The 19,211-nt window shown below is 41.7% G+C and overlaps 2 protein-coding genes across 2 annotated transcripts in view; one reads left to right on the plus strand and one right to left on the minus strand.

Moving 5' to 3' along the window:
- Positions 1–19,211, minus strand: part of LOC126562617 (peroxisomal targeting signal 2 receptor) — a 491,929-nt gene that overhangs the window by 419,955 nt on the left and 52,763 nt on the right. The window lies entirely within an intron of this gene.
- LOC126561592 (uncharacterized) lies at positions 14,312–18,344 on the plus strand. The gene is made up of 4 exons (XM_050217836.1): positions 14,312–16,300; positions 17,479–17,588; positions 17,677–17,858; positions 17,946–18,344. Exons 1-4 carry the CDS (start codon positions 14,312–14,314, stop codon positions 18,341–18,343), a joined length of 2,679 nt encoding a protein of 892 aa, XP_050073793.1. The 3' UTR covers position 18,344.

The following is a 19,211-nucleotide window of genomic DNA, read 5'->3' on the forward strand; positions in this document are numbered from 1 at the left end:
AAAAAAGAACAGAGCAATTCTATCAAGACCAATCGTGTTGAAGGATTATTTGTTCAAATTGCTTAACATTAAAACAATTGTGCCAGAAACTTTCAGTACTTTCAGTATCCAGTTGCAGTGGATTACTTGCGTTGTAAAGGTTGCTAAGAACTGACTTCGGTCGAAGAATGCTTACGACACAATTTTTCCAATACTTTATAAGTTGATACTCAGGTTTTGGTTCCGTAACGTGCTTCGATCAGCTGAATTGTTATTACTGCTGTAAATCTATTTAAAACAAATATACGTACGACGTTGACCATAGCTGATTCGTGACGTTTTAACCAGTAATCAACGAATTATATATTTTTTTAAGGCAGCCAAAGTTTTAAGAAAATTTAAAGTAAAATTACAATAATAATTTCCCGATGATATTAACGAGACTAATTAATGTATTAATCAATGGAACGTCTATTAATTGAGGACGATTTCATACTCTAAAAAAGCATTCAAATGTAATCTAAATTATGAAAATAACTTTGACTGGCCGCAGTATAAGCTGTACGTGCCAGAATCGTGGTGGTTCTAGTGTTAAATAATTTACTGTTTAATAATCTGCCATCGAATGGTTTGCTAGACTTGCTAATAAAATGTAGCTTGATAGCCAGTCCTCACTACTAAGACACGGTCTTAAAGGGAATTGTACCGCGGTCCTGCCGTGTGAATACTAGCGTCCCTGTCGCCTCTACCCCTTAGACTACCCTTAATTTTTCTATTCATTTTACTTTCCCTAAATTTGTCACACTTTGTAGTAGTTCTAGACATTATATTTAATAGTAGAGAGGTTTAGTTAAAATATTTGATTGTTCTATGAACATTTTATGATATATCTTTATCACATCTTCTTGGCTTAACAAACTTCTGAGATCATGCTAGTTTTCGATAGTCAGTCCTCACTACGGGTGAACGGTAAGGACTGTGAAAAGACTGTTCTATCTCAGTTGAAGTACCGTTAACATAAGATTATATCGTAAAACAATGTTGTATTGGTTGTAGAAGACTTCTGACTTCAAAACCATAGGCTTAAGTTCAGAATATAAGTAATAATACTTCAAATGAATTTTAAATGCTACAAACAATTCAACAAACCGTCCTTGGAATATTTTTCTCTCAATGAACCTTTTTTTCTTTGTTCAGTAAATTCCATTCTTATTCCTCTTGCGCCTTCTGCCTACAGTCACCTTTTTTTTCATTCTTGTACAACTGCGACCGCACACCACACGCACGCTAGAGCAATAATTTACATTTTTCATTAATATGAACCGTGCCGAGACGCTTTTTTATTAAAGTTAATAAACGCGATGTAAACATTCAATTGATTGCTACCGGCGGGTGTTCGCGAGTGCCTTATAGCATGAGAAACGCAAGAGAACAACTCACTCATTCAATGGACCAACAAAAAGTGTTTCTTTATCCACGGTTTTTTTTCTATAGGCTATGGGGGGTTTTTTTTAAGTGTATCGACTTTGTTACTCTTTTCCTCCCCTTGCAACGTTTAGATGTTGCGGTTTAGTCGTTGATAATGATGACATTGCATCGTTCGACGACGTATCATCGATTGGTGATAAGCGGGAACACTAATCCCGCGCCAGCATTCATGCGAATCGACGACGTAGCTGGTGGGCTGTAGTAATAAAATGGTGATATACCTCTAGCTTAAGCCTCAGTACAATCTCCTGTCCCAATCGATAGTAGAAACGTCAGACGTTAGCACTTCTCGCCAGCAAGCACATGCTGTCCGGTGGCTGTTTTTATGACCGTCGTACTCTCGCTTGCATAACACACAGAACTCACATTCTAAGCCCACACGTTGGGTAGCTTTGGAACGTGAACTTTTTTGGAGCTTTACTTTTGGCAGCCGGTTTTTTGTTGCACGTTTCGCTAACCATCCGCGAGGGTATCATAATGCTTTGTGGTTTTGGCTTTTTTTTCGCAACTGATGCAATAGGCACGCGCTCGTTGGAGGTACGACGGACGATTTGTAGTTTTTAGATTTGTGGGCATCGTTGGAACGCTTGTTCGCACGCCTAAGGAATAGACGTTGTGCGAATTTTTTGTTGTTGCTCGATCGTCGCCGTTTAATTTATCGATCGAAATCGCGAAGTTTCGGCCGCTTGGTCGGAATGGTTTATGGTGTATGCGATTCAAGTTAAAGAAAAGAAGAAACCAGTTCTCAAGAAACGGGTGGCGCTTAGCGCTAGGGCAAGTTTTGGTAGGGATTTTTTTATTTAACATAGGTGGATTAATAGGGTTTCGTCTTAAGAGAACACCTGCGGAACCGTACGTACTGTAATCGAATAAGCAGAAAAGATCAGATTTTATGACATGAACAGCCAAACGTTCAAACATTTTACAGCTTATCGTGCTTGTCATAGGGTGCCAAAGGGTCAAAATGTTGGGTATTATGATCCACTGAGGCGTACTTGAGGGCTGTAGAGAAGTTTTGACTGGATAATTGTTTCCTTAGACCGTTTGACAGCCGGTATATACCCATGCACTCATGCCGTATCATTTATGTTAATGTTGGAGCTGACTTTTCACCCTAGCTAGGTAACATTTTGGAGCACTTGAAGGATGCGATCGTCTATCTCTAGACATGATCTCCGGTTTAAGTCAGCGCCTGGTTAAGGTTTTATCCTCTGGTGTCGACTTGCTCGTTTCTTTAGCAAGCTTTTGCTACGCAAGAGAGCCTCAATGTCTATGCCATCAGCATATGCCAAGATCTGAATTGACTTATAGAATATGGACCTCAAAATTTGTCCAGCACAAGATGGCGGAAAAGGCAGACTTTGGTCCCAATTGGCATCAAAGGGATAAGAGAATTTCACGAATCGTTCCATAGTTTTACCCAGGTTATTTGTCGATTTGGTAATATCTTTATAAATTCAACGGATCACATGGCGTTGGCCCTGTTAAAGCATCTTAAACATATCTTAATTTCAGAACAAGGCGACAAGGGGTGGTTGATATGACAGTGGCACCGGCAGGACAGGGATTTAACACTAGAACCGCCGGGCTTCTCAACTTTACTAGAACCGCCATATGGGATAATTTTGTCCGATACGTTATGTAAACATATTTTTACATGTTTATTATTATCTAATGGTTTCTTGTGGTAAAACAATGTATAAACATCGTTAATGGTTATAATAAAGCTTTGTTAGCAACTCAATCAATAATTAAAAAATAGAATTGAGGTAATCGTTTGAACGTTTCAACTGCCCAACCAAGGATATCTAGGCCAGTTTTCTTTACAATGATATAAAATTACAGAGCTTTTAGTGATAAAGGCTTATAATTATTCCTTACAGGGATGAACGACAGTTAATCTAGGCTTAGAGTTATAAATTATTTAAACAATCATGTGATAAGTAGGGTTTTTATGATAATAAAACAAGTCTTTTGTTCTAAGTTGTTTGGGTCTACGCGGGCGCCTGTGACTTCCTTTAGATACATTACAAAAATTTGATGTCAATACAGCTTTATATTGCCAAAAGAAGAGGATAAAGCTGCTAAGGAACGCCTAAATTAATTATTTCAAGCATCTATAACACATCTTTAGGATTCAAAATATGACATTGCTTTATCATAACCTGGCTCACATGAAACGCATACCTACTAAACACTTTTAGTACATTTTTTATATACTGGTCTATTGCCTGTGAAGCATTCGTTAGCACATTTGCTCTCGTGACAAGACATTTGAACCTGGCAGTGCCGACGAGAAACTCCAGCACCTGACTTAGGCAAGTAGGCGTTGGCGCTCTTGAAAAAAGAAAATCGCGTCTAAATGTCTTTTCTTTTGTTAGTTCTTTGTACAAGGCCCAAACATTGATTCCCGCCAATTCGAGACTATTAAAATTTGAATAAACAGGGCACCTTCTTTTCACGGAGTACTTTCTACACATTTGGTCAACTATATCAACTCCGTACTTGATCGAGTAGTATAAAGACACAGTTTCACGGGTGCACGGGTGTTGGGAGAGCATACACAGCGACCAAGCAAGCCGGCCTATGTGACAAAAATTTCCCATAGGCGGTTCTAGTGTTAAATCCGGGTCGTTCTCCCGTAGTGAGCACTGATTATCCAACTACGTGATATCAGCAGGTCTAGTCAGTTATCATTTAAAAAAATCACCGTTGTGACCTAGAAGGTCGTTAAGTCAAGAAGAAGAAGAAGAATTTTAGAACATAAAAAAAGCCATAATAAAGTTCTTTACGAGTACATGGACTCACTGGGCGGATACTATTGAAAAATTCTGCGCGTATGAAGTTGATCTCGTGGTCGCACAGACACAAAATTAAAGTCACGACCCATTAACATCAACAACACATTAACATTCCTCAACGTCAAGTAATCTGCAAGTTCGAAGAGTTCTCGTCGGAACGTAAAGGTTGAACGCGGAAAGCAGAACCGTCGAGTCGATCCGATTATCCAAAAATCCTGGCTGTATAGTATCTCTGGATTTTTGTCATATGCAGAGCGTGCTTATTATATTATGCTTTCATATGCTATCATATCAGTTCTTTCTATGTTTTGTAAATAATTTTGAAGTATCCTATGTTCATTAGATTAGACCCTCAAATATGAGGACATTTGATCAATTCTTGAAGCTTAAGAATTGGAATTTTGACTGGACGTATTATGAGTAAGTAAATATAGAATTTACTAGAAAGTATTACCATCTTTCTTAGATAACCTTCTCCATATAGTTTCTTATACTCTTACTCATCGAAGGTGCAATGAAATGTCTGTCAGTAAACCTGACCAAAGATAACAAACAAATCATTCCTCCCTTCCTATGCAATGTCCGCTGACTAATTAGATGATACCTCATCCGCTCAGTTTATCAGCTGCACGCACGTGGCTTACCAGATAAAGAACAGTCCCAACCGATCACGCTGCTGTCGACGGTCAGTCAGCCCGATCGAGTCGTCAGTCTTATCGTTTTACTCTATCATTGTGGGACCTTTTCTAATTTGCGTGATTTTTTTTTGTTGTCTGTATAAACTTTTGTACTTTTTTATACCACTCGGTCCCATTATCTGTCCGTTCGATTCCGGCACCATTCTCACACGCGGGTCATCATCATTTTGATGGTACTGTCGAGGTCGTTGCGGCTAAGCGTTTGAAACATGCTGCTGATACCGCCGTGCGTCGTAAATGTGGCTCGGGGTACGTTACGGTGGTACGGAAGAATATTGATAATAAATCTACTATGCTGTACAGCAAACACAATCCCAATTGAGAATGTTCTTCTTCTTAATGGTGCACCAAACACAACATACCTAGGAACACAGAAAAAAAAAAATCGCAAACCTGCCCAAACCCGGAGGGTCGATTTATGACGATGACCTAGCAGTGTAGAAGGTTAAGAGAGTAATGCGTAGTAGTAGCAAATTGCGATGATATAAGCTAGCAGATAGCGAGGAGATAAATGGGTGCAATAATTTAAACGAATGTCCGGCTCGTGGGTTTTTTTGTTACTTCCCGAAACATGCGATTAGAATCAATGCCGGCGCCGGTGCCGTTAATGAGCCAGGGCAGTGTTGTATAACTTTCGCGGTGGAAACGTTGATGCACGTGATGGATTTGCTAAACAAAGAGCTAACGCCGGAACTTGTTTGACATGTGTAATTGTAGATTGATTGATTTAAATATAATTATGCAAAGTTCGTACACTACTGAATCATGGATCCTTGATCCATTTACTTTCTTCGCAATTCTTCAGCACCGTCTAGACGCTGGTTGTGCAAAAAATGGCGAGAATTTCCCTCTTTTGATCACATTCGCAGATACACCTCCTCGTAACTTGCGTCACCAGATAAGCTTATCGCATCAGCTTGCGTTTATGACAGTAACTTTCCCAGCTAAGCGCATATCGCTCAGCAATATAACTGCATTCGAGCTCGAGCCCGGCCCATTGCTGACCTTTGAAATCCCTTCGAGCCTTTGCAATTAACTCGTACTGCGTGGTTTGAAGTGGCGTGCCACAACAATCTAGCCCCATAACTCCTTCATCAAGCTGGCAAAGCCCACAAATGGCACCAGCGTGCGAAACGCAACGTTTAACCCCGTTGGGCATGATTGAGGCAGTGCCGTACTGTTTGACAGGTAACCCAGTTTCTTGTAGGAAAATTAGAAAAATCTCCATTCAGGGTTATAGTAATATTCATGGCTCATAGATTTCCTGTTGGGTGTGGGGCTAAAGTGGCAAACATAAGGAAGTCTCCAATTCCGGAGTGCATAATATCCAACCATTTTAGGTACAGGTGCATTACGAATTAGCATAATGTTGCACTACTCGTGTAGCAAGCAAATGGAAACGATAGTAATACGAAGGACACGCAATTCTTTGGGTGATGTAATTTCTGGAGCTGTCTTTTGTGGCCCGTCTGGGACTGCTCCCTGCCTTCTGGCACAGTTTTTGGACGCACGTGTTGTGTGGCAGTGTTCTTTGGCATGACCTTTTTTATGTAACGTTGCTTGGTTAAGCTGGTGTGTGTGGTGGACGTCGTTAATTGGATGAACTGGCTGGAAATGGAACGGTCATGAAGTACGGACTCCTGATAGAGGGTGGATCGTACTTGGAACACACGAAGAATTATGAACACGACATGAGGAATAGTTTTACTGCTGGCGGGGATGTATTATTTGAATCGGTTTACTTCCCAAGTTTTGATTTAGAATGTCCTTTTTAGCGAACGTGACGTAGAAAACAATTAGATAAACTGACTTATTTAATTTTTCTTGCACTACATTAAACCGTGACAAACTCTTTTATTCCAGACTCCATGTCACCTGGTATATCCTAGGCCTTCAGCGCCATATTTCACCTTTTGATAGAAGCTTTACAGTTTTCGTGTTTTTTTTTATTCATGATTGCTTGTAAGTTTGATTTGATTTAAGTTTGTTTGATTGATTGCTGTAAGTTTTCGTGGTTTATTTGGATGAGAAGTCCTGACAGTGACGAGCGTAACAGTAGATACAATCGGCAATTGATACCGCTGTGTCCATGGGCCTTCGTTCTGTTAGGGTCTCTCTCTACAAGAATCTTCGTTTACTACATCAATCGTAGGTTAGACACACAGATTTATCGCTTAAACGACCTTGTCGTTAACGAACCTTAAAGTCTGTAAAGTCTGTGAAGGTCTGTCCTCATCTAGAGCAGTTACATCATCATTGTTTTACTTCCTCATACTTACACAGGACTAATGAAGGATCATTTTTGTTCTGCAAATATTCTTGTAAAATGTGTACTTATATTCTCCATTTTAATTGAAAGAGTCTTCTACTTCTCTTGACTTTATTTTTACTGGATAGTTGTGGATGTCTAGATGGTACGGACAGAATACGATATACTGTCCTGCTGGTGCAAGATACCACATATTTTTTGGAATAAATTTCACGCGATAATAGGTGATCGTAAATAACATTTTTCGGTACTGTCCTTTGAACTATACGTTCGCAAAGGCCTTGTAATCAATGAAGGCCATTGGTGTTTTAGCTTGTCAATCCGTACTCTTAATTTATGACACATGCTCATTCAAGAGATAAGAAAACGCCTAACTTCCCTAGCTATTACTTTATAATTGGCCCTTTATCCGTTGAATGGTTTGACCTGCTCCGCTATTGAGCTGTGGAACGTACAAGTAACAGGCAGCCATCACGCTTGTTTCATGCTTGAAAATTTATAGACTTCAAATACTTCAACAACGTTAGTTTGAAGTTTGTTTGCTGTCTCCGTGTGGTATTTTTAAATCACATCTTGTTCTATGACTCAGCGCTTTAATGGGAAGAATTAAAAACCAACCGTCAAAGAACGAATGAACGATCGTGTTTTAGTGATATGAAGGTGAATCATTTTGTTCGACTAATTTCAAATAAACATCATGCACAACATCGAATCCAAATACACACATGAATATGGTGATGCGATGAAGAACGCATCCTACTCCATCTTTAACGATCGCAAGATACTTAAACTATATTAACACTCAATTGGCATTTAGCTGCAAATGTTTAAGTATACACCATTGGCACTAAGATCTATCTTGACTGGACGACTAATATTGCGTTGGTCGCAAAAAATACCCGCCATGAACGGTGATTATATACGTGCTGGTCTTTCTTCTAGGAATAGATTGTTCCGCGTGCAGGCTGACAATTCAAATGCACGCGCACAAATTGCAGCGGCATGTGCATGTCAGGAATTGCAACTGCATGCACTACTCAATTTGGTACCAATTTCCGCTCAATTGTGTTCTGGCGCCACAATACTACACCAACACCCATATTATACACCCATTTGCAATAAGTGACCTTCCGCAAAGCATCATTCTCCTCTAAGCGAGTGGTTCTCTAAACGAAATGCGCATTACTTTCACGGGCGCCAGATTTTGAACGATGGACCCTGCCCCAAACCGAAGACATGTGCGTCAGTACGTTTGTGGCTAGAAATAGAAAGAAATTGTGAAATGTATGCACAACAGCGAAAAAAGAAAGAGCATTGGCACAAACGATCATTCGCCAAACTCCGGTCGGCGGACAAATCAATCCTGCGGGATGAAAACAGAAGTGTGTGCGTCCATGCGCGACCGACGCCCGCAAGAAGTCTCGCATTGATACGGTGGTGGTTTGCGTTGTGGCGTCTTCGTGCAGGGCACATTTACCCCATGGATCCCAATCGGTAGAACTGGAGCGAACCGGCGTAAACTAAAATTGAACGCAATGGTGTGCATGGCGACATGCGCCTTCTGATGAGCTTGATACTACTGTGGATGGTTGTGCTAGTCATTCGGTCATTCGGTATGAATTTATTTAAATTGATGTACGTTCATGGTATGGAGAGAGCGAGCCTTGCATAAGATTAGGTGTCGATGTTTTGTTTTTATCTTATGAATTGTTTTTGCTACAGTTGCTAACGTGTAAGGCTATTCATTGTGGGAATGAAGATGCCTTTGTTTACATGTCTTTGTTTTATTTTGGTAGAGCATTTCTAGACACCTCCGTATTATGTCCTTGATTTTCTAAAATCGTGAGGTATTTCCTTACTTTTTTATCATCTTTACGATATTTACTTTATTTTATCTCATTTTATTATTTGATTTAAACTGCTGGGATGTGTATAAATTTATATTATTTTTTTTTATCGAAAATTTCGTAATAATTTATACAGTTTTAAGCTTTTATTTTAATGAACTTTCCAATTTTCCGTTGGTTCTATGGTTGAACAATAGATATTTGATTGTGAGAAATTAATTTTATCGACCCGATTTATTAAGACTCCAACAGGAAATTAAATTAAATGCTCTCATTAAAAATATTCTTTGCATCTAAAAATATACTCCGCCGACTAGAAATCGTGTGTGACACGTTTAAAGCTGTGTGCTGCTAGTCAAAACTCAATTGCTTTACCTTGTATAATATTTTTCAATTGAACTTGAGCCTCTGATTTTCTTCAATTTTACTTCAAATGTTTTTAAATTCATCGTTGATATTGAAATAATTATACAAAAACCGATATTTTTTCGTAAAGTTGTCGAGTTAAAAGTGATTTTTTGAGCATTTAAATAACTTTGTAGTAATTTTTAACATCTATAATTTGCTTCTTTTCGTCCTTTGATTCTTTTGATTTTTTTATTTGATTTGATTTGATCCTTTGAGAATTGCAAATAATTGTCATTTGTTAATAAAACTACTTGAAATAACATTTTAATTTTTGTTACAATTGCTCAGTACTGTTTATTTAGTATTTTAACGCATTTAAATAATTGCTTATTTTAAATAATTTAAAAATAATATAATTGATGTTATTTTTCTTAATTTGTTTTGTGAAACAATTGAATTATTTGTCTTTGGCTACTTTTTACTTTATTTTCATTTGTAGTAAAATTGGCAAAGTGTTATTTATTTTGTGTTTTTGAGCATTTAAATAGTTACGCATTTTAAATAATTTGAAAATAACACACCTCAACCTACATTTTTTCATTTGTTTTGTGTATCATTTGAACCATTTGGGCAGTTGTTTGTTGTCTTCAATTTGGGGCTCATGTTATTGCTTATTATTCCTTACCTACTCTATTACTATTTTGCATATTATTATTTTGTTCTTGTTTTATCTTTCTGTTTCACCGTTTAAGTGGCTTTACATTTTAAATGCCACAAATTTGTAATTTTTTTTTGTAAAAGCGTTAAGAATATTGATGGATGTTAATCCTCGAGAAATTTGGATCCGAATCACTATTATCTTATTTTCTGCATTGCCATCGATTCTAGAGATTGCCCATTTAGATAAATTGCAAGAATTTTTTTAATAAAAAATCAAGTTTTTTTTTAGTGGTGGTTTTTTAGCTTGCATAGCATTTTCTAAGCGAGCAAAGGCTTTGTCGTAAAGCAGTAAGCATCAAAGCCAACGAAAACCCCCACTCGATACTTATCAGGGGCGATTTGCAAATGGGGACAATTTGCTAGTGTAATCTTTTGTTTGCTTTGCTGTATCATTTGCCGAACGCAATGAAACAAAAACGCTACATTGGTGCACGGTAAAATGCATCGCGATAAGGCAAAACTGCAACGATACATCGCCTCGTACGGATATGGAGCGATAAAAGTGCATTCTACATTGCATCACCACGGTCACCCCTCTTGCTCTTCTCGCACAGTCAATGGGCACCCCGCGGAACACAGACGCGTGACACGAAGGTATTCAACGTTGCATGGTGATAAAAGTCGCACGGGCAATTTATACGCCCAATTGGCTACAACATCTGACCTCGAACTATGAACATGGACGTTATTCTATTGCAGTTTACGAAGCTGTTGCGCACGTTTGCTTGTTGAAGCAAGGATTTGAAGAACGTAAACTAACGTCAGATGAAAGCTGAATTGCAGAGTAAATAGTTGGAAATACCCCTAAGGCAAGAGCAGACATTTGTTTTGGTTGCTGGCTGTGTTTATGTATGTCCCCAGCTTGACTCACCATGCACACAGCTGGCTGTTTCTAGCCTGGTTTTTTAAAAATGGAACTTGATAGGGCGTTAGCATCAGGATTTTTTTTATGCCCCTACTCATCGCTAATTCCTAATGACACTTTCATTGACAATTTGGCAGTTGCTTGATCGTCGTCGGGCGACCTGACTGCGATGAAATCGGTCGCTGATAAGTCGCGTCAGCGTCACAGCTTCCTCACACAGCCGAAAAGAGAGGAAGTAGCGGAGAGTTTGGCGCGAACAATGTCCACATCGGTGCTTTCGTTGGACCCGGTACCAAGTTGCACCGCCGCCGCGGGGTCTCTTTGTGGGTGAAGGAACGGCGGTACATATTACGATGGGTGATAAGCGTACCGCGGCTAGTACCGCCGCAAACAGGGTGGTAAAAGTGGGCTGGAAATGGGACCGGGAAAGCTTCATCGAATCTCCCACGGCACACCGGGACCGAGCCCGTGCTCAGTTGTATTCTGTGCGCGGTACGATGTAGAGCGAAAATCGGTACGGTTGTGTGGATTGTTGTTGCGCGCCAGGCATCAAGCTACGGTAAGGCTGCACTAGGAATCCTTAAAGCTGGTCGATGGTGAGTAAGTGTAAGTGGTTTCGAAGCTCAGTTTGCGTGAAAAATCTTATTCCCTTCTGATTACACGGTGACCAATGGTAAAGATTAGTGCTTTAGTTCCGGAAAACGTCCCTGAACCTAGCATCGCATTTTTATTATCTTTCCCCACTCCGAAGCCCATTGTTTATCATCCTTTCGCGGGGGTATCTACCGCAGCGAAGGATGAACCGATAAGACAATCCCATTTGCCGGGAATCAAGTCTCGTACTCACCTGTGCTTGCAGAGGAGGAATTTTCGACACGTTTCGTTGCAACCGCGTGTTATCTTATCCTTTATTTACCGGTTAGGTTGGGTGGTGTGGCGTTTTCTTTTTCTTCTGCTACTGCTGGAGTAAATTACCACAAAAACGGATTAGGTAGATTGTGTTGATTCGCTTCCCCTGATGGGTAATCTTCCGCCGCGATAAGAAGGTGTATGCCGCGTAAGTTCTCATGGGTGAAAGGGATTTAGCGGGCTCGTATTAGATGATCCATCTATTTTATGATGAAATGGTTCATTAGTTTGTGAAGGTTGTTGCGTGCTTTAACTTACAAAGTCCAAGTGAAGGTACGCTATCCTTATTCTAGCGACTATCTGCAAAACAGGCATCCTGATGACTAGTCTATTTTAAAATAGACAGACTCAAGTACACAAACACACAAACAGCTGGATCGATTGCCATGTCTTCCAGTGACATCTGTCCCAAATTTTACATCCATTTTCACTACTCTCGTCTCGTCCGGATGACGCCAGCCGAGCGCGGGTCGATTTCACCCTTCCAGCTTCTCCTTCGACTAGTAGCTCGAACGGTCTACGACCTACGACCACTTAAAAACAAAATCCCATACCGATGTCCTTGGGCATTTAAAGACGTCAGCTACAGTGGGCCGAGACCGGCCGGAACCAAGTATTACTGGTTGGTAAAGATTGTTTTGTTGGATCCGTTTTTTTTTGTCTGTATGTGTATGTTCTTCTTTGGTTAATCACTATGAAACGATCGTATATTTTTAATCTATCCCGGAGATAGATTATTGGACCTGGCAAATAGCCATTGCTTGACGGGATTAGCGAACCGCCAACGGAGACAGTTATGACGTTCGTGACGAGGTTTATGTAATGCGTTGAAATGTTGTTTGTGCTACCGGGAAATTGGGAAATTAATTGCAAAATGGAATAACTTCTTTTCCCAGTTCCCTAACAGGATCAAGGTGAAGGTTAGCTTCCCAGTCACATCAAACAAAACTTTGTTAGGATGTCATATCTTCGTACGAGCACGATGCCATATATCATTCCATGTCTTCCCCGATTTCTCAACCTTCCGAAGGTTACTTAAGTGCTATTACTTAGTGTATGTGCGTGTGCGCGCTTGTGCATGATTGGGGGAAGATCCTCCTCCTCCAATGGTTTGCCTTTTTCCCTACTTCATTAAAGCATCATCATCGTCTGATCCATCTGCTTGTTGCTATATTTATACTTTCAGATATTGCCATTACCACGCAGCAGCAACCAGCCCGGTGTACAACAACAAACACGTTCCGTTTGACCGGTGGTCCCTGTTTTGCATCGTTCACGTGCGCTTGGTGGTTGTCCGATACTTCTACCTTTCTAGTAGTGTTCGCGCGCATATGTAGATTTGGCGAAAAAAGCAGCAACAGCATCAGCAGTACCAATCTTATTACTCAAGACAGTTTGTGTCCGTCTTGGTTACAGCAAGTGTGTTTTAGTGTCTCCGTAGTAGGTGAACAAAAAGAAGACGTGCTCGAGACGTTCTCTGTGGTAGAAATAAACTTTTAAAAGCCAGCAACGCGCTCTCTCTCTCTGTGTTCCGACCGTTCCATCACCTTGACATTCAGTCACGGTAGCGTTGTGCCGGAAAGACTTCCCCTAAGTCACACACCTTCCGTTGCAAAATGTGGTCCGGTTTTGCAGACTACGTAGCAGAAGCCTGACACGATACGACGTGCATCTTCTGTGAGTGTGATCGCAGAGACCCGATCGAAGAAACCCAGAACCAAGGGTAGATAGCGAACGATCTGTGTCCGTCTGGCACAAAAACAAAAAGCGTGTACAACGGTCGTGCAAATTTTTGTCACTCTGTCCGGCTTGATGAGAACGCACCCGGCACGGGGTGGAACGAGAAACGCTAGGAGCGGCCAGGTTAACGCACTGCTAGCAACACTTATGCATAATATTCGGGAAAACGCGACCACCGAATCTGCCACCCACCACTGTCTCCGGTATATGCCCAGAGATCCTCGGCTTAGATCGACAGGAAGACCCGATCCCTGTAGGACAATAACGCCCAACAGCACCACCAGCATCGCCGCCAGCTTAAGTAGTAGTAGTAGTACACGTAGTAGTACAAACACTACCACCCTCATTGTGAACGATCATCGCTTCCGTCGTGCTGGTTGTGCCCGTGGCAAAAAGATCATCCCTAGTAACATCCGCTCGATCGTCAGCGACGCCACCATCAGCGTCAGTTCGCGGCGTCAGTTACGCTCGTCGCTGAACGACACCTTGACCTGCCTTTCTTCCTCGGGGTGGACAGCTGCTTAACGGTTTTCGGTGGTGATTGTGTTAGTAGACGCCGTGCAATAGCATCACAGCCGTCACATCGGAACATTCGACGTTGTCAGCCATTTTTTTTTTAAACAACAACGCTCACTGCGCCGAAAACCATGGTGCTCGAAATACGCGTTACCGATCCGTCGGAAAAATCGATCACACCGGAGCGTGTGAAACCTTTGGCGGAGGAGCTGGAAGATCGTAGGAACAACAACAGCCGCCATTCGCCCGGGCGTACAACGGTACGAATCGGGCGCGATGAGCTTGAAGCGATCAAGACGAACCTGCTCAACACGAACGAGGTGACGTTTAGCACAGTGCTGGACACGGATCTTGGGCCACCCGCGTCACCCGGACGTGGCAACTATGGCAAGAACTTAAGCATGGCACAGTTAAAGGTGCCCGGTGTTGGTGCTGCGAGTGCTGACGGTGGTGAGGATGGCAAAGATGGTGGTCGCCGTACGCGCTTGATTTCGGAACAGTCGGAAGCGGATTCGATACTGTCATCGTACCACGAACCGGAAAAGAAGAAACCGCCCAAAATCCCTGACGGTGGCTATGGGTGGGTGATCGTGTTCTCGTCGTTTATGATCTCGCTGATCATGGACGGTGTGTCGTTTTCCTTCGGATTGATCTACACCGAGCTGCTCGATTACTTTGGCGAATCCAAATCCAAGACGGCTTGGATCGGATCGCTCTTCATTGCTGTGCCACTGCTCTCGGGACCGATCATGTCCAATCTGGTGGATCGGTACGGTTGCCGGAAAATGACCATGCTTGGCGGATTTATCGGTGGAATGGGATTTGTGCTGGCTTCCTTCTGCCAGTCGGTTGAACAGCTTTACTTCACGTTCGGTATACTGTCCGGCGTAGGGCTCGGTTTTGGTTACGTTACTGTTGTCGTCTGTGTGGCGTTCTGGTTCGACAAGAAGCGTACCTTCGCGACGGGTATCGGTGCATCCGGTACCGGTATCGGTACGTTTGTGTACGCACCACTCTGCCAGTGGTTGATCAACAACTTCGGATGGCGTGGCGCGACACTTATCCTTGCCGGAACGCTCTTCAATATGGTCGCCATGGGTGCGCTGATGCGTGATCCCGAGTGGATGATCGAGGAAAGCAAGCTGGAGAGTCGGGCCCAAAGCATCCAGACGTTCTCCAACTCGAGTGTTTACCTGGACGAGATCAAGAAGCTCATCGAGACGGGCATCCCGAAGGAGCACGTGCTGGACACGCTCGTGACGAATGTCAATACGGAAGCGAATCAGGTCATCCCACCGGATGATTCCGCCATTAACAAGCGGTACCAGAGTGAGGTTGCGCTGCCTACGTTCTTTAGCGAGCAGGAACAGCAGGGTGCGCGTGGTACGGGCAATCTGCACGCCAGCAATCGCTCGCTGCGTCACAATGTGCTTACGAAGGAAGCGTTCAAGCGCAGCGGTCGACTGGTACAGGCGAAGGCACGGCTAGCCAGCACGGAAACACTCAACTCGTACGAGAAGCTTTCCGACGAGGACGATGACGATCATCAGCAGGAGCATCCGGATGGCATTAGCCTTGGAATTCGTGCTTCTTTGAAAACCTTAAGCGTAGCCTCACTGGAGGATGGTTATCTGAGCGTAAAACGACAGCAAGAACTGCACGTAAAGGCGGGTGGAAGTACGTGGTCTCTAGATGAACTTGCGCTCGCTGGATCGCTTGTCGTTCCCGTCCCGAACAGCGAAGGTGCGCCCAATAGTGGTGATGGTAGTCGGGCGGAGAAATGTCGCAGCTTCCGGGGCAATTCGCTCGATGTGGTGTACGAGAACGAAATCTTCAACCCGAACGTGGACACTAACGTTACGCTGGTAGTGCCGAAGCAGACGAAACTGTTGCACCAACGATCGGTCGCACCGCGTGGTGGTGGGCTCAAGAAGCAACATTCACTAGGACGCCAGCATTCGATGCGCTACTCGAACTTTTACAAAGATATGCGCCTGCACCGGAACTCGATTCATTATCGTGGCGCGCTGCTGAACACCCATCGGTACCGGTTGAAGGCGTCCTCGTGCCCAAACATTTCTCGCAACTCGATGACAACGATCGCGAAGGAACAGGATGAGGTAAGTTACGGGGGTGATTAGACTCGTGAGTTGTAGAATATTGGGTGGGATTTTGGTTTTTGGTGGTGAGATTGATGTAATTGGCTTTAGTCGGTCTACTGCAAGAAGTGTTCTAATACAGCGCTAATTAAAAATCATCATCAGCTTACAAGGAGAACAAGTTTGGGGGTGCAGCTCGTGCATAACGCTTTTAAGTTGCTTGAATGATGAATTCCAAAATTTGTTTTACGGTGATCTGTTTGGTGAAGCACTGCAGACACGTGTTTTAGTGTCGGCAACCATGCGTCTCCATCTGGTATGAAGGAGCTTGCTAATTGGTTAAGCTTGATCGTGCTTCAGTCGATTTTTACACTGTTTTATGGATAGATTGTTTGCTTGTTTTCGCTACTTTGGAACCTAAATTGATTTTTTTTTGTTATTTTTTCCCCAAATTTTATTTTATATGCCTCTATGAAAATAACTATAATAAAGCTCAGATTAAAAAAATTATCTTAATCCATTATCAGGTATATTTTTTGTTGTTTTATGCTTATGTTCTAGTGTATTGAAGTATTTCTTTTGCTCTATTAAAACCGTACTTCAGTTTGTTATTTATTTCCTGTTTTTAACTTTTTTGTTTATATTTTTTCTTTGTGTTAAACTATGTTTTGTCTTATTTTGATGTTTGAATTTTGTCTGAAAATTCAACTATTTTAAAAAGCTATTAAACAAATTCAAAACAAAATGTTTTGCAAACTAAACATTTTTGTTGGATTGTTTCGTTTTCCAGTTTTTCAAATTTATCTTAATTTGAGTTTGGAGGTCACTTATGTTAGTTTTTATTACTTTTTATTTGTTTTTGTATTTTTCCTGGTTTTGTTAAATCTTCTTTTGTTTTAAATCGTCTTATATGTTTTCTTATTAGTTAATTATTAGCTTTATTAGTTTTTTCCTTCACTTCATTCCTTCACTCTGTGTCATGATTAATTAATTGCATACATTCTCATTTTTTTATGTTAGTTTTTATTTGTTTTCGTATTTTTTCCTGGTTTTGTTAAATTTTCTTTTGTTTTAAATCGTCTTATATGTTTTCTTATTAGTTAATTATTAGCTTTAGTAGCTTTTTCCTTCACTTCATTCCTTCACTCTGTGTCATGATTAATTAATTGCATACATTCTCATTTTCCTGCCTTGTTTAGCCATGGTACGGTAGCTTCATCGATACGCTGAAATCGATCTTCGATTTTTCGCTCTTCTTCGAGTTCCGGTTCGGTATGCTCGCCATCTCAACGCTGCTTCTGTTCGTCTGGTAAGTAACCGTTTAGATTTTTATGATTTTATTTTTCTCACGAGACTCGATAATTTAATTTACCATACTTTTTCTTTTTACTTTACAGGTACATCATTCCCTATTTCTATATCCCCGAGTATGTGCTGAACTACAAGTTCAGCGAGCAGGATGGTGCGAACCTTATCTCTGTGATCGGCATTACCAACACGATCGGTATGGTCGGACTCGGCTGGCTCGGTGATCGACCATGGGTGGATGTGTCCAAAACGTATGCCGTCTGCCTCGCATGTAAGTATAAGATGGTTGGGATTTAGAGCCATTCTTGCTAAGAATTTTCCCATTTTTAATATTCTGATTGCTTTTTTCTTTCACCAGTGTGTGGTGCCTCGATCTTTGTCATGCCTTGGGCCATCTCCAGCTACCCGGCAATGGTTGTCCTGTGCATCATCTTTGGCTTCACCTTTGCCAGCACGTTCTCCTTCACGCCCATCATCATGGTGCGGTTAGTTAGCTTGGATGATTTTACCGTTGCGTACGGTTTGGTGCTGTTGGTGCAGGGTATCGGCAGTCTGGTCGGTCCACCGATTGCCGGCTTCCTGTACGATGTGACCAACCGGTGGGATGATTCATTCTACGCCGCCGGGTTCTTTATCTTCCTGTCGGGTGTGTGCGCTTGGGCGATCGGTTCGCTAAAACCAACGCCGGACAATGAGGACGAGACGGACGACGGTGAGAAGGAAAGTGAAGCTCTCAGCTCCACGGTTACGGCCTAAGCGAGCGTGTCAACGGCTGTTACCGGACGGCAACTGTGTTGGTGCCTTTTGTACTTATAATTTGAAACGAGTGTTCGTTCTCAGTGCGAAAAGCGAAAAGTTCACGCCTTCATGTGCATGGTTAGGAATTTCCAATTTCATCTCTTTTTTTTCTTATTATCCTTCTGGAGGCGAAAAGCGAAGCAAATGAAAGGACTACCTCATAACATGTACTTGGCAATCAGTGGTGTAAAAGTTTTCGCTTTTTTTTAATTTTGGTTTTACATTTGAACGTTGCTAAAGGAAGTGAAATGCAACCAAAAAATACAAAACACCAGAACAAAAGCTCCGTACAACAACGAACGTCAATCGAATGCCTTATTAAACAAAATGAAGCAGTAAATTATGCCTAGAAAAAAAGTAGTTAAATGCATGAAACTTAAGACACCCTCGTGTTCCAATATTTGAGAGAAGTAAACTAAACTAAAACAAAAAAAGATGATAAAATTTATTAGGCGTTCTAAAAGTAGGTAACAAATAGACAGTAGTCAAGAGAAGCTTTCGCGCGCTTTATGCACCTTAGGGGAAATATATAGGTTAAAACTAGGCAAAAGAAATGAGAGGAGCATCCGTGACCCAATGTCCTCAATGTTATTTAGTGGCACTTTAAGCTAGCGAGGAAAACCAACAACACTCCCCTCTCTACCTTCTGCACCCTCCCTCTCCCAAATCTCCTGGGACCATCATCGTTCGTTAGATAAAGAAGAGGAAGATTTTCAAAATCATCTGTATGTAGGGTGCGGAAACCGACAGGCGCCGGTACGTGTTGGTGACCTATACACTTTTTAGGCTGTCCCAGAGTAAGTTACTATAAGTAGACACACTTAAA

This window comes from Anopheles maculipalpis, chromosome 3RL (genome assembly GCF_943734695.1).
Source record: "Anopheles maculipalpis chromosome 3RL, idAnoMacuDA_375_x, whole genome shotgun sequence".
In the NCBI taxonomy this organism is placed as follows: domain Eukaryota; kingdom Metazoa; phylum Arthropoda; class Insecta; order Diptera; family Culicidae; genus Anopheles; species Anopheles maculipalpis.